The sequence below is a fragment of the Echinococcus granulosus genome, assembly GCF_000524195.1.
Source record: "Echinococcus granulosus chromosome Unknown EG_S00010, whole genome shotgun sequence".
In the NCBI taxonomy this organism is placed as follows: domain Eukaryota; kingdom Metazoa; phylum Platyhelminthes; class Cestoda; order Cyclophyllidea; family Taeniidae; genus Echinococcus; species Echinococcus granulosus.
In genome coordinates, this window is record NW_020170390.1 from 269,873 (window position 1) to 284,801 (window position 14,929).

Here is a 14,929-nt window from a genome sequence, read left to right on the forward strand (position 1 = left end):
GCTCCGCTTCGTGTGCAACAGCGTTACCGGTCGCCTCACAGCTCACTTCAAAGCAAATGGCAATCTTGTTGAATACGATCACAGATTCCACGTCGCCCATATAAACACGACTGCCATCGAAGTTTCTGCTCCATTTGGATTGAGAAATATTGATGACATGGAGATTGAGTTAAGAATCCCCTCTTAAAGTTTGACATTCTTAGCCTACTTAACCGTAACTAAAGCACCAATAATTGGCCAATTTGACCCTTGTAAACCTGTATGGTGAATTCTCAACAGATTGTGGTAATTGGTTCCAATGTTTTGCAGATGTGTTTCAACGAGTGGTGATCGGATGTCTCTTAGCATAATAATCGACAGCCTCTGCCCTGAAGGGCAGTCGCAATGTAAAGACGGGGAATGCATTCCTACTCCTCAAATCTGCGACTTTGTTACGCACTGCAAAGACCACACAGACGAAGTCCCCGACTTTTGCCTCGGTGCGGTACTTGGGCATGTTAGACCCATTGAATTTACTTCGAAGGGAGGATTTGCGCAGTTAAGATAGAACTTAAGTTTTGATTGCACCTTAAAAATGAGTAAAGGGCCAAAATACCGCTTTAATAAGACCGCTTCGACGGCAAAATCGGAACAGGTTTTTCCTTCCTCTAATCTAGGACACCCAAAACCTCCACTGATAATCGACCCTCGTATGGTTGACATGCCAGCTTGGCAGATGTTTGAGTTTGTGTGCAGCAGCACCGACGGCAGTCGAGTGGAGGCCTATTTCTCGCCTGACGATGGTCGAGTGGGCGAGGACCCCCGATTCCGTGTCAGTAAGCACAACTCCACGGCGATCATCATTTCCGCCCCTGAAGGTCTTCGTGACATCGACGACATGCGTATCGAGTAGATTATTCACCTCAGTTTGCAAATTTTTCGCCTCATTTGACGCAGTAGCGTATAAATGGTTCTCCTTTTGCGTATTGTGCGTAGGTGTGTCTCGACTAGCGGTACGAAGAAAGATGTCCTAGTAACGATTCACGATGCCTGTGGTCGGGACTACACAAAGTGCAAAGATGGGCCCTGTATACTCCACTCCCAGCTATGTGACGGAACTGCACACTGCCGTGATCGGTCAGATGAAAATCCAAAGTTCTGCAGAGGTCAGTAATCGCCACGTTGTTTATTTGTATATCCGAAAAGAAAACTAAATATAAGTTTGGAGATTTTACACTTGCTATCTCCCACAATGCACATTTTAATTCTATTTCAGAACCAATTCGACACCCGATTTTCGTCGATCCACCCCATATCTACAAACCGGCATGGGTGGCTTTCGAATTTGTCTGTCGTAGTTCGACAGGGAGTCCGATTGCGGCCATCTTTGTTGGTGATGGCTCTCGGGTTGAATTGGATCCACGATTTACCGTCACAACATACAACACTAGTACTATTATTGTCAAAGCTCCTAGGGGTCTACGAGATATCGACGACTTGACAATTCAGTAAGCAGGTTGAAAATTTGTGCTTTACAGCAAAGTGTGCTCGTGGTGTGTGGAGATTTTGAAACTCATCTTATTTTACTTCACTTCAAACTCGTGGCGGATATGACCGTTTTCGTTGTGATTTTACATTCCAGCTAAAAATAAGCGAAGGTAAAGCACTTTTGTAATGTTGTTCCCTTTAAGTGACATTTCTTAAACTAAGTTACTTGTAGTTTGTCCATGACAATACATAGGCCACAATGCACTAAACCATAAGAAAGCACACCAAGAATCGGTAACGCATCACCTTTCTTTCATTTATTTTCATTGAGAAGCAAGAGGAACAAAAAAGCATAAAGCAAAAGAAAATAATTGGGATAAAAGACCATCACATTCATTACGGCGTAATTCATTGTGAGGTAATTGCAATGCCTACTTTTTGTTGTAGGTGCGTTCTACCCACTGGACAAAAGAAGAATGTGACAATAACCATAGCAAGTAGCTGCGGGGAAGGGTACACACAATGTGACGATGGAAATTGCATACCGCAAACGAAATTATGCGATGGCATCGCACAGTGCCCCGATCATTCCGATGAGGACAAGGCATTTTGTAAAAGTAGGCAGGTTAACAATAAACAACGGAAAATAAGGCAAAAAACGCGAATAAAAGAAAAAGAATGTGGCAAAGAAATAACAAATTAAATAGACGAAATTGTTGCGATGATACAGCAGTGTTTTTTCTTTTCCAATTCCTTCAAAGTAGCTTAGCGGTACAGTAGTCCGGTTCCAGAAGAGAAGAAAAGAAAAGAGTAGTAGGAGCAGGAATAAGACTAGGAGGGAGATAAGGCACAGAATGGGTGGATATAGGCATTGAATAATTCTTTTCCACTGCCTCCAGCGCTTCTGAGACCTCCGGTTATAGTAACACCACCAGTTGTGGAGGCTCCAGCCTGGAAGCCTTTCCAGTTCACATGTGTTAGCACTGATGGAAGTCAAATGAACGCTGTGTTTAAGGCTGACGGCTCGTCAGTCTACTTGGATCCGAGATTCCGAATCACTCGCTACAATATCTCCGCCCTACGTATCACCGCTCCAGAAGGACTGCGCGATAAAGAAGACGTGGAAATCGAGTAAGGTTTTACCTCTACTTCTACCATTTGTCCCCATCCCCTTTGTTATGTTTGTCGTGATTAGTCAGGTGAAAAGTAGCATGGAAGCAGTAACGACTGCAACAATAGAAGAGTTGGTGCCGTTCAGAAACTCAAAAATGGAAGTACTGAAGGCTGTAAGGGTGCACCTCAGTAATGGGAGCAACGGTGATTTAAACAACAGTAGAAAAACTTAGAGGGGGAAAAGAGAGTCAGGCAGCATAAATTTTGTCAAAATATGCTATTTGTAATCTGCATCCATCTTCCTCTCCATTCTCGTCTCCTTACTTTCTGCCATTGTGAAGGCCAACTCTTTCATTATCACCAATGTTGGCCTTGTCATCGATTCATGAGCAACACTAACACTGACACCTACACCATTACTATCACCAACAGCAGAACCAGGGATGGTCTGACAGGGGGATTTGGCACCATCACTTCACTTTGCCCCATTTCAATCTAGTCCCCACCACACCACACCTGAACGCGCGGTAGGATCTTACAATGCACCACATTAAACCGGCCTTCATCAGCCATGCGTTGGCTGCAGGAAATCTCTTTGGGTCGTCGGAAGAAACAAAAGAACATGCCAACGAGTGATGCGTTAACCTGCGTCGTGTGGCTAGACGCGTGACTGTATTCTGTGATATTTCCTAGTTGGTACTAAGCTTGCTGGATTGCTGCTTGGATCTTTATAGATGCGTCACGCCAACGGGTCAGAGAAGTGACGTCTCCATCACTATTTTCGATGAATGCGAACGCAACTACACTAAGTGCAAAGACGGTGCATGTATTCCGGAGACCCAGTTGTGCGATGGAACAGCCCAATGCCGCGACAGATCGGACGAAAATCCACTTTTCTGCAAAGGTTTTTTTGCTTATCCCTTTTTGTATATTTTGTGAGAATGGTTACGGCGTTCATTTTTAATTTAGATTTAATCCCGAAATTGCAAATTATTCCTTCTCAAATCACTTCTCCCCCTTGGAGACCCTTTAAGGTCGCATGCATTGCAAGTACTGCTGAGCGTCCTTCGGTCATCCTTTTGAGAGACCGAAAGCCTATTGAACTGGATCCACGGTTCTCTGTTAGAAGACACGAAGACAACTCGATTGAAATTTCCGCTCCGCAAGGCCTCGCGTCTCTAGGACCCGATGAACTGCTAGTGTATGCTTCAATCAGCTTTGATTTTTTATTTTTCCCCTCTTTCTTTATTAAGGAATGAAAATTAGCGCGCGTCTTTCCCCGATTATTTTTATGGATTACGGAAACAATTTTTTCTCTTACTCCTTGACAGCTGTACCATAAGCACAGGCCAACAGAAGGAAATTCCGATCATCATTACTAGTCAATGCCTACCCGGTCAACTTCCGTGCAAGGACGGGACTTGTATGCCCTCAGGGAACTTCTGCAACGGCCGTAATGACTGCCCAGATGGCTCCGATGAATCCCGCATCGCCTGTCCAGGTTATGATTTCAGACATCATAGAGTTTTTAGTTAAAATAAATGTTCTTATAAAAATTCACCGGTAGCCGTAAAAGAAGTTAATATGCTCAGCATATACAGTAGACTATTTCTGGGTTAAACTTTCCGCCCTCGTAAAATGCGTAATGTCCCATTTAGATATTTCTTTTGGACAAAAGATACTGCTAAGAATGTTCGACTTTAAACATTCATGATCCTTTCGAACTCAAGGTTCACTGTCTGCACTGAAAGTGACACCAGAGAAGATCACCACTCCGCCTTGGCGCAAATTCATCTTCTACTGTACCGACATCGTGGGACGCAGTCCACCGACTGCTGTTATCGTCGAAAGCGGGAAAAACATCAACTCGGATCCCCGATTTCGTGTGGTGCAGGTCAACTTCAGCACTATCGAAGTCACTGCAACGCATGGACTGCGTGGTCCTGAGGACAGTTTGAATATCAAGTAAGTCCTTTGCTGAAATCGGAAACGATTTGAGGAAACATAACACATGCATGGCAAAGTGTTTGGAGGCAACGTTATTAGCTCTAATTAGGACTATCACAGGCCGCAACAAATCATTTAATCATGGTGGATAGTTTGCATTGGCACCCTAATTACTCAAATTTTTTTTTAATGAACACATTTTATTTGCGTTATCCTAATGGACTGCTTTTTTATTTGCGCACTATCCAGTAGTTTTTATAGTGAGTGAAACGCGATTTATCGGTACTGAATGAAAAGTATGATGGACGTAATACATCTGGCCGCTCAGTATTCGGTTGTGTTTGGTTCATCTCATTCCATGGTCTTGATTTGTTGCGTTAATGAGGAATGTGACGCCCTTGAATTTCTGTTGTAACCTTTGAAACAATTTGTGGCATAAACGCACCGCATCTGCTTTGTGGAGTTTTGCATGCAAATCGACCCTCAGCAGCATCATTAAGCATACAATAAAGTGGTCTTTTGCCCCATGATATTGACAGCTTGGGCTACCTTATTCATAGTGTCTTCTTATCCAGTTTGCATGGTAAAATAATTACGGTTTAAGTGGTGACGGCCAGGCCCCCTATTGCATTATAAAATCACATTTGATGCTTCCTGACCATTGTTTTTTTCGACTTCACTGGTTGACTCTTGAGCAGTGTCTTGACCACACATCATTCCTCGCGTTGACGTTACCCAAGCAGCAGTTGACAAAAAAGTCGACTCCCACACTTTCGTTATCGCGAGGCCACTGTTAACAAACATTATCTGTCTCGCCTTTCCCACAGCAGACTCCCTTTAGTTTTCTGGAACAGTTCGTACCTAATTAGGTTCATGTTTTTTATTTCAGGTTTTACCTGCTTATTGATCACGAAGCCTTTATTGACGATCACGATTGTGAGAATTTCGGCTACTAGATATGATCCACCTTTGGATATCGTGAGGATTTGTGAGGTTTTTGTTTGCATTTCAGGTGTATCTCAAAGGCTGGTGACAGTGCAACTGTGGTAATCACAGTGGAAGATCGTTGTGGCTTCGGCCAGTTGCAGTGTCGAGATGGGCGATGTCTGCCAACTAGCAGATTCTGTGACCAGCGACCTGACTGTCCTGACGGTTCTGACGAAGGAATGCCCCACTGTCAACGTAAGGTGCACATAATTTCACCAAAAGCCACACGCGTTAACATTGAACCCAATAGCCTTTGGAATTTTTCGTTACTCTATGATCAGGAGGCATTCTGGCGGTTACTCCCAGCTATATCCGCCATCCGCCATGGGTACCTTTCTCGTTCGTGTGCGTCTTCCCCGTGGGGCAAAAGCCTGACATTATTTTCGCCGACGACAAGAGATCTGTGCAGCGCGATCCCCGTTTCACCGTTCGACGAGTTAATAGCAGTTCGGTTGAGGTCACGGCTACACGCGGTTTGCGTGGAGATCAGGAAACGATTTTACTCGAGTAAGTTTTGTTTTTTTGTCGCCAGGCCGATGGTTCCATACAAACCACCGAAGAGTAATATGTGTTACCTTATAGGTGCGTTACTGATGGTGGACTGCGTGGAAATGTGACAATTTTAATCGACGATATGTGCAAACCTGGCTCGATGCAGTGCCGCAATGGTCGATGTCGTCCAATCGCCGAATTCTGCGATGGAAAATCCGACTGTACCGATGAATCGGATGAGTTGAAGGAGTTTTGTGATGGTAGGTTTATCAAATATCCGCATCAAGCTGGGCGCCTTTCCCTAAGGTGTCCACAACCCAAAGTGTCCTACCGATGAGCTGCGTGAATTATTTGCAAGATATTAAAAAATAATTTACAAGTGCAATTCAACGATCTAGTGCAAGAACACAACGATAGAAGCTAACTCATTTTGATGAACACTGTAACTGATCAAAATTCTTAAATGAAACTTCGTGTGCCAAAGTCATAATAGCTGTACGGAGAAAGTTACCTTTAAAAAGTTAAAAGCATGAGAGGTGGAAGTAAGTTCATCCCATGAATGCGGAAGGGCTGAGGAGCCAGCAACTTAGGTGTATTGAACGGAGCATCTCTATTATAGAGACTGAAACCCATGAGACTAAAAAGGTTGGCTCAGTAGCATCGAAAATTGGACCAAACATCATTCGGGTTCGATCGTCTATCAGCTTCATCTCCATTGCCTTCTGTGGTCAAGCTTCTTTGTGGAAGGCACAACAAACTTCACTGTGTCTAAACTAACTCTGAACCACAAACGACGTTCGTACGATGGTATTCTATTACAGAGAGAACACTTCCCAATTTAATGGCAGTTGCATACCATATGGAGCTCGATGAGTCCACTGGTCATGTCCTCTTTGCAAAATGCATTGCAGGAATTCATACAGTGAACATTGCTTAAAGCTGGACGATGTCCCCCAGTGGAAGCACCGTAAGAAAATTTGCCTGAAAACCAGCTGGTGGAATGCACAAAGTAACTCGAAGCTGAGTTCTTTTTACGACCGTTTTTCCCACTTTGTTCCTGATTATTTCCTTTCCCGTCACTTATTATGATTGTTACCAGCCTCCTGGTGTATGAGGGCGCGCTGGATCATACCCACGACCCACCGCTTCCACATTAGCATTGTAAACTATTCGACAAACGGCTCTAAGACTTCAGATTTCATTCAAGTCCAGCGCTACGGATCATCATGCAGAGCTCAGGACTAGGGTATCTATAAACATTGAACGCATTTAAGCACCACCAGCGCTAGCCACCTTCAGCAAGCCTCTCCCGCCTATAGTATTTCAGAGTAATATCCGACCAACCAAATCGGTTGTCGACGTACCAGAGCGAATTCACCTACGTTTTCCATCATGGGGCCCTCAAGCTCACCTGAAAAATTTTTAAGAACATCAATGTGCAGACGGCCTTGCTGAAAGTGGAACAGGCAGGAGTGTTCAATTAGCGCTGTGGGGACGGATCCGTAGGCCACCCAATTTCGGACCGCACCTAAGCCCTCCCAAATGCAGAAATCAGAAAGTAATATGTTAAATCGGAATTGCTATCGCTTTGTTCAACCAGAGATGTAAAAATAACAAAACCGCTAGAACGCCAAGTAGGTATCTTCTGATGCCGAGGGTAAAGTTTCGTACAGATTCCACGACAATATCACAAAGTGGTGCCGCAGCAAAGGGCCTCACATTTATGTACATAAGGAAACGGAATTCATGGTGGAACCACATCCACATGACCTCCCAATGTGTCAACGCTATCTCGCATGCGAATGTGACTGCTTGAGGTGAGGCGATGTCGGAAGGGTTGTTCGTTCCAACCCTCGTAAATCGATCGAACAACTTCCAGCACCCGATAGAAGTGCGCATCATCATGACTGCAAGCAAAATTAGCTAGCCTATTAAGGTGTTGTGAAATAATTTCCAATTTCTCGCCACGCGTCATAGTCGAAGCGGTGCGCGAAAAGTGGGGCTCCTCCAAGGGTGGAACCAAAGGAAGGGGTGGCAGCTCTTCAATATTTGGGTTTTTGGGACGCTTCCTTGACAATTTCGGCGAGGTTTCCACATACTCCGGTCCAACTGCGTGACAGTGCTGCATGTCGAAGCGAACAATCCGCAGTATATTGTTTTCCGCACGCAAAACAATAGTGGAGTTACAGCCTATTTTGGGAGTTCTTTATAATAAGAAGGTTTAGACACGACAAAGCTCGGAAACTAACCTGTTTCTGCTATTCTCCTGTTGTCGACTCTCTCCGTAATGATAGCAAGCATAGGTCAAACGCCGATAAACAAGAGTATCGCGTTCTTTCCTGTTAGTCCGGAATTTATCACCCTTCCACTTATTGTAATGCGTTCCTGAAATGTGTTCAAACTCCCTCAGTTTCTCTTCAAACTCTGTGAAAACAGAGAACCACATTTGGGGGAAGACTGTCATGAAGAGCTCCGTTTGGTCGTTCTGGCCGTCGCAGTTAGTAAGTAGTGTGGTGGTAAGGTTTCTGTCCACAGTTTCTCCATCAACAGCTTTTGAATTCAAATTTACCCCTTGAATCGAATGATTGTGAACCATGTTCCAGTCAACGACCGTCAGAATACCTCCAGCGCCACTGACTTTTATATGGGCATTGCAGTCAGTTCCATGTCTTCTATTTCGAAAACCTAATCACACATTGCAAAAAAGTACTTGCGGTTTCCTCTTCCACTATACGATGAACAGAAGTACACAACACTACGGTAGACCAAAGTGGACCTTAGAGGATGGCCCTCCTTAAAACGATTACTATTCCCCTTTATGAAAACATATCCAGACTTCTTCATGTAATAAATAAAAAATTTGTGTTAAACACAAACCCCTTGAAAGCCGCGAAGAGATTGCTGGAATGCATCAAAGGTAGGATACCTTCTACAGGCGACCAAATCGCTGAATAACTGACTGGCATCCATCGCACGCCGACTGGTGAGACAAGCGACGCGCGCAGGTTAAGCGATCGATGAATAGACGTGCAATTCACAGCTTGATACGTTGTGGCTATTGGTCAGTACCCTTGGGGAGCAACCAATGAGAAGGCAACAGTCGGTTATACGTGCGCACTCGGGTCTAGTCGCGCGTGTAAGCAATTCAACCAGAGCTAAGCCGCTCGCAATCGGCTGATTTAGAACGTGTTTTGGCCTGCGAATGCCTTGGTCGCTTGCGCCGTCGGCACCCTGACCTCAGCGGGCGTTACACATCAAAAAGATCAGTGGCATGCATGTAAATTTACTAATTTCAAAGTAAGTTGATGTTGGTAAGGCGTTTTTCGTCACCTTTCGTTTGCTACTACTGAGCTTACATTTCGAATCAATATCTTAATCTGATATTAAAATCGGGTGTTGGTGTCTCTTAGACTTTGCTTTGAGGTCATTGTATGCTTAATGCAAATTTTGTGAATTAAAATCAATTTAGGTTAGCTTAGTTATTCATTAGTGCTTATTTTGTCGTAGTCAAAGTGCCTAACTTGGTGCTCACACCTTCACGCGTTGTGGCACAGCCTTGGCGACAGTTCCGAACAGTCTGCGTATCGCCAAGTGGCTCGCAACCCACTTTTGTCTTCTCCAAGAATCAATCACCGGTGGAAAGGGATCAGCGCTACTTGATCCGTCATATCAACGCAACATCAGTCGAGCTCGCCGCTCCACTTGGTCTTCGTGGGCAGGAGGATGTGGATGAAATCAAGTAAGCAGTGATTTTTCAGACCTATCAATACTGTTTTATCAAAACAATGGCTTTACTATATAATTTTCCTTCCATCCAGGTGCACCAACGCGGTAGGTGAATCAGTCGATTTTGAGGTCGTGATCGTGAGCCCTTGCAGAGCAGGACAGATGACATGTCAGGATGGAACTTGTTTTCCAGCCTCATGGTTTTGTGATGGTCGATACGACTGCTATGATAAGTCTGATGAGAGGCGTGACTTCTGTCCGGGTACGAAAGGTTCCAACATTACCAACGACACGCGTTCATGCCTTATCAAACAATTTTCCATGTCGTCTGTTTCCCAGCTCGACGACCGAGTGTAATTGCAACCCCTGAATCTATCATCACTGACCCTTGGCGGTTGATTCGATTTTCTTGCATTTCACCCGATGGGCATCCCCTCACGGCTGTATTCTCGTCTACTCGTCATCTAGTGAAGGAGGATCCACGCTATCGTGTGCATCAGGTGAACAGTACGACTATGGAGACTGTTGCCCCTCGAGGCTTACGTGGTCCCCAGGACAGCACACAAATTGAGTTAGCCATTTCCTTTGCCTAACCACCCTCATTGCTTCTGTCTCTCATGTTGTTATTTCTCGAATCTTCCTTTCCTTAGCTGTGTGATAACAAGCGGTGAAAGCAGACGCGTAACCATCACAGTGCGAGATAAGTGTGGATTAAATCAGCTTCCATGCGAAGATGGAAAGTGTATCCCGATTGATCTCTTCTGCGACGGTAAACGTGATTGTCTTGAGGATTCGGATGAATTTCCCGAATTCTGTGCCGGTAGGTCTTATGTGGCTTCGCATTACTTATCTCTGCCTATTATCGTTTCATTCCCATTAAAACAAGTGAAAGGAAGTCTACCGGAAACTGAAGAAAATGCGTTTGGGTACTAAAGATGCATTTTGAAGTGCACATTTTTTGTTAGTTCGCACAGCACATGTGAATCGATGCGCTAAAATGAACAAACGCAACTATCAACTCAATTGTTTTTAAAGTCAGGCTTGACTATACTGAGCTTTCGATCTTCCATTCAGTGCTATCTATACAAATGCGTCCGGAAATGTAAAGTCGGTAGAACAGATTGCTAGATCGTTGACTAATCGGACTTCCTTCTGATTTTAGAATGAGTGGTTGACTTGATTCATTTGTTTCTTGCAGAGCCAACGCGGACGCCCTCACCACGGCCGACTGGCGTGCGTTTCAGCCCAAGCAAACAGCGCGTCCGTCCGGGCCAAGAGATTCGTCTCGAATGCAGTGCCCTCTCGAGCGATGTGCTCCAGCATCCCATTGTCGAATTCGCCAATGGAACCTCCGTCACTGTGGACCCCCAATTCCGCGTGGAATATCCACAGCCCGGGCGCTCCGTCGTCACCATTCCTCGGGGAGCTGAAGTCTCTCAACGACACATGGAGTTTCAGTAAGTGCATTTCCACTTGTTTTCCAATCTTAATTTTTAACAAAGTTGATTAAAATCACCATTCCGGTGGTATTGACTCAGACTTTTTCTCATCTCCGCGTTACCTTTAGATGCTACCTGCCATGGAGCGACAAGTCTCGTGCAGAGGTTTTCGTCGACCAGGTGTGTGCTGCGGGACAGAGACGCTGTGACGACGGGCATTGCATCTACCTCGGTCAGTTCTGTGACGGCAGGAGGGATTGTGCCGATGGATCTGATGAACTACCACACAATTGCGGTAATTTCCATATGCCACTTCAAGATTTTGAAGTTACAGACGACTGTCATTTTGTGTAAGCCATACTCGATTGTGCTGTCATTGGATGCTGTTCATCAAGCTTCGGCTTAGTTTTAAATGAATGGGTTAATGAGGGCATTCGATGCTGATTTCTCTCACGAGCTAGTCTATTTAGTATCACCAAGTTGTCAATTGCCAAAAACTGCTTTAGAAACAAATCGGCTATCTCCACATATCGTACAAGAGTATCCGGTAACTTAAACATTTCATTTTTCAATAAGCTCTTAAGCAACCTTCAGTCCCCGTGTTAACTGTTGCGCCGAGGAGCATATGCAGTCATAATGATTAATCAAAGGTACGTAAAGTCCACTTCATTTTGAGCTGAGATTGTGCATCACGGCATACTTTAACCCTGCCCAAGGGTTAAAAGCGGGATGGGTTTTTCACAAAAAAGTTAGTCCTACCAAGTAGGTAATGTAAGTCTGTGGGGGAGTGGGGAAATGAAGTTACGAATTTCTTTTTAGTAATTATTTCACGCCTTGATTTCTATGATTAATTTTTCGCCCTCCATTATGGAGTATTGTGTCACTCAAAGCTTATTAGTAGCTATGTTTCCACTGTTTCAGATGCCTGCGATCCGATCTCCCGCCCATGTGGGGTGGTGAATGGGGAGGAGCCAAAGGTTCCTTATTTTCAGGAGCATTGGCGTTGCGATGGAGAAAATGATTGTGGCAACGGCTTTGACGAACTCAACTGTGAAAACTGTAGGGTCTGAAAAGACATTCTCCGTTTACTCAAATGAAAATAATAAAAACCACATTTTTCCCCAAAAATTTGGTCTCTAACCCACTAGTATTGCTGGTAGCACATTTCACTGTTGTATCTCTTAATAAAGTCGATTAATTTTACTAACAACTCACAGATATATGTTATTTTGTAATGTCAGATACCCGAGTGCCAGGTCAAAGATGTGGCAGCCCGCGCTACGACTGTTCAAGCGATGGTAGCCAGGTGCCCCTCGCCTACCAGTGTGACGGTCAGCCTGATTGCCTCAATGGCGAAGATGAAATGAACTGCAGTAAGTTTTTCTCTCTATTTTCACAAGTATAAAAAGCACATTCTCGTAAAATACGTCCACTTTCTAATTGATCGGCCTGAGCTTGATGTCGAGTTCTACTCCTTTTAGTACTTGTATTGAATGCTTTCAGTTGATAGACGAGAGCCCAATTATAACCACCAAACTATTTGAGGGGTCGAGTGATGTTGAAATCTAGTGGATGTGCACGTGTTTTAATGCGCCGAGTTGGTTTTAAAAGGACATTTTCACTTGATAATCCACTTTTCCAATCTACGAAGGATTAAAAGCCCACACCTCTCCATTTCTTTCGCATTCGTTGAGTGGTATTTGATCAACTGAATTCACCTAATTGCTTGGGGCAAGCATGTGAATATCGCGGTACCATTGTTGAGTAGAATAATTCTCTTGATTATGTTGGCTTTTCTGGGATCAAAAAATGTGACTAAAATGACTAATCCTTGTAACATGATGAACATAATTTTCCTCAGTCTATCAGATTATGTTCCAGATCCGGCAATATATTTGGATCATCGTGTCGTAATTTTCTTTTAACCACAGCTCATGTATAAGCATCGTTTTAAGTACACTTGCTGCTTTAAAAGAGCCCTAAGTCTCCCCGAAACCCCTAGGATTTGGATTAAGTGACGAATAACTCAGGGGATGTCGAATTAGCACTGTTATTTCAACAGACCGTTTATCAGTTCTAAAATCGTATTCACGGTATCTACTCAAAAATTTCTACATTTAAACCGAGGAAATGAGCAAATGTACACGATGTTGTCCCAGTAAGTGATTATTCAGTCTTTTAAATAAAGGCACCTATTTTAAGATGGGAAGATCTCCACTTCATTAAGCTAATTCCATGGATTCTGGCGGGGTTTCCGACTTGGTTTCCGTATCCATTTGAACAGCAAATTTATTACAGACTACCAGTGTTTGAACACGACCACGTTACGTTGCCAACTCGAAAATTTATAAGGATTAAATCTCAGGAATCAAGTCCAAACGCCCCAATCCGGAGCACGTGTGCGTCCTTGGGGTACTGGAACATTCATTGACCCAACTCCCACTTCGGATGACAATAAGATTAGGTACTAACATGGAAAATGCATCTTCATGTAGTGTTGGCCTTTTAGGAGCAACTCGACCAAAACGAATGCATCCAATGTTTCTGAAATGTTCGAGAATGGGACACCAGGGGGTTAGTTGATAGAGACTTCGACATAGCAGAGAAGGCGCTTTTCCGGCGTTGTAAACATTTCCAGCAGTATTAGTGAATTTCGCCACTGTAAAACTGCAGTGCGTCCGACCATCTACTCGGAGGGCTGGGTATCGCGTTACGAGGTGCGTCGCGGACAGGATCTGGTGATTGAATGTGAGGTGTTGGGCGTGCCTCCACCGGCGATCATCTGGCGCTTCAACTGGGGCTGTCTACCCCAGAGTGTTCGCACTCGCGTAGAGCCCGTCTCCAGTAGATTCGGCTGCACTGGCAGTCGCAGTCGGCTGACTATTCGCAACGTGCAGGAGGGTGATGACGGCATCTACAACTGCGAGGGCATCACTGGAGTCGACCGCGCCCTCTCACAGGATATTTTTGTCATCCTTGTCGACTGAATGGATTGCTCTCACCTCTCTCCTTCTTGCTCCCTCAGTTCTCCCTTCCTGCATCTAGGCGCTTTTTCCACTCTCCTTAGTCAGTTTTCTCTTTCTCTATTCTCTCACAAATCTAGTACTCTGTTTAACTTTCTCATTCAAAATGGCAAACTTACGATAATGCGACTGTATTATGTATGCGCCTATTCCGACATTAGTGTACGTTCTCCTAGACTCTCGTTTTCACTTTTTTGCGTGTAAATCTCCACTTACCGGTAGAAAGCCTTGCAAATTATGCCAAGTATCGACGCGATGCGTGCGATCCTGCCAACCTCACAACTTGAAAAGTAATGTCTTTCGACACCCGTCTTACTAGGTTGTTCTAGTTACTAAGCAAGGGTAGAGTTAGAAACTGCTATGCTAGTCAGAAATTCATCGTCTCTGAGAGTACTCTGAGGAAATCTACTGAAGTTTTGCTGCCACTCAAAGTGCATTAGCGTTCACTCCTGTGGCTACCAGCCCTATAAAGCTTTGGAAGCAATAGTGTTGATTGTTCCAAGAGTGAGTTTACATTTGGAAGCTGATGGGAAGGAAAATCGACTACATGCTCGTCTTTTATTCAGTGTTAAATTTACGAAAATAACACGTTTGCACACAATCAAGCCTATTATACCAGTGTAAGATGTCACATTGTCTAATGCTTCAAATACTGATGAGAAGTCAGAATAACGTTACAGTATACAGTCGGGAAAGTTGGCAGGTAGTGCGGATAAGAAATTGTCTTTGCATTGG

At 44.3% G+C, this 14,929-nt stretch overlaps 1 protein-coding gene across 1 annotated transcript; it reads left to right on the forward strand. All coding sequences in view use genetic code 11, as the record gives it.

Moving 5' to 3' along the window:
* Positions 1 to 574: 574 nt before the first annotated feature.
* On the forward strand, positions 575 to 14,158 carry EGR_02234 (Basement membrane-specific heparan sulfate proteoglycan core protein; the record flags this gene model as incomplete). The annotated part of the gene is made up of 15 exons (XM_024491483.1): positions 575 to 815; positions 1,256 to 1,487; positions 1,915 to 2,084; positions 2,367 to 2,598; positions 3,315 to 3,484; positions 5,417 to 5,573; positions 5,821 to 6,021; positions 6,097 to 6,266; positions 9,514 to 9,745; positions 9,825 to 9,994; positions 10,931 to 11,189; positions 11,300 to 11,466; positions 12,093 to 12,230; positions 12,413 to 12,544; positions 13,845 to 14,158. The coding sequence occupies 15 exons, from the start codon at positions 575 to 577 to the stop codon at positions 14,156 to 14,158; spliced, it is 2,985 nt and encodes a 994-aa protein (XP_024353989.1).
* Between the last annotated feature and the right edge of the window lie 771 nt (positions 14,159 to 14,929).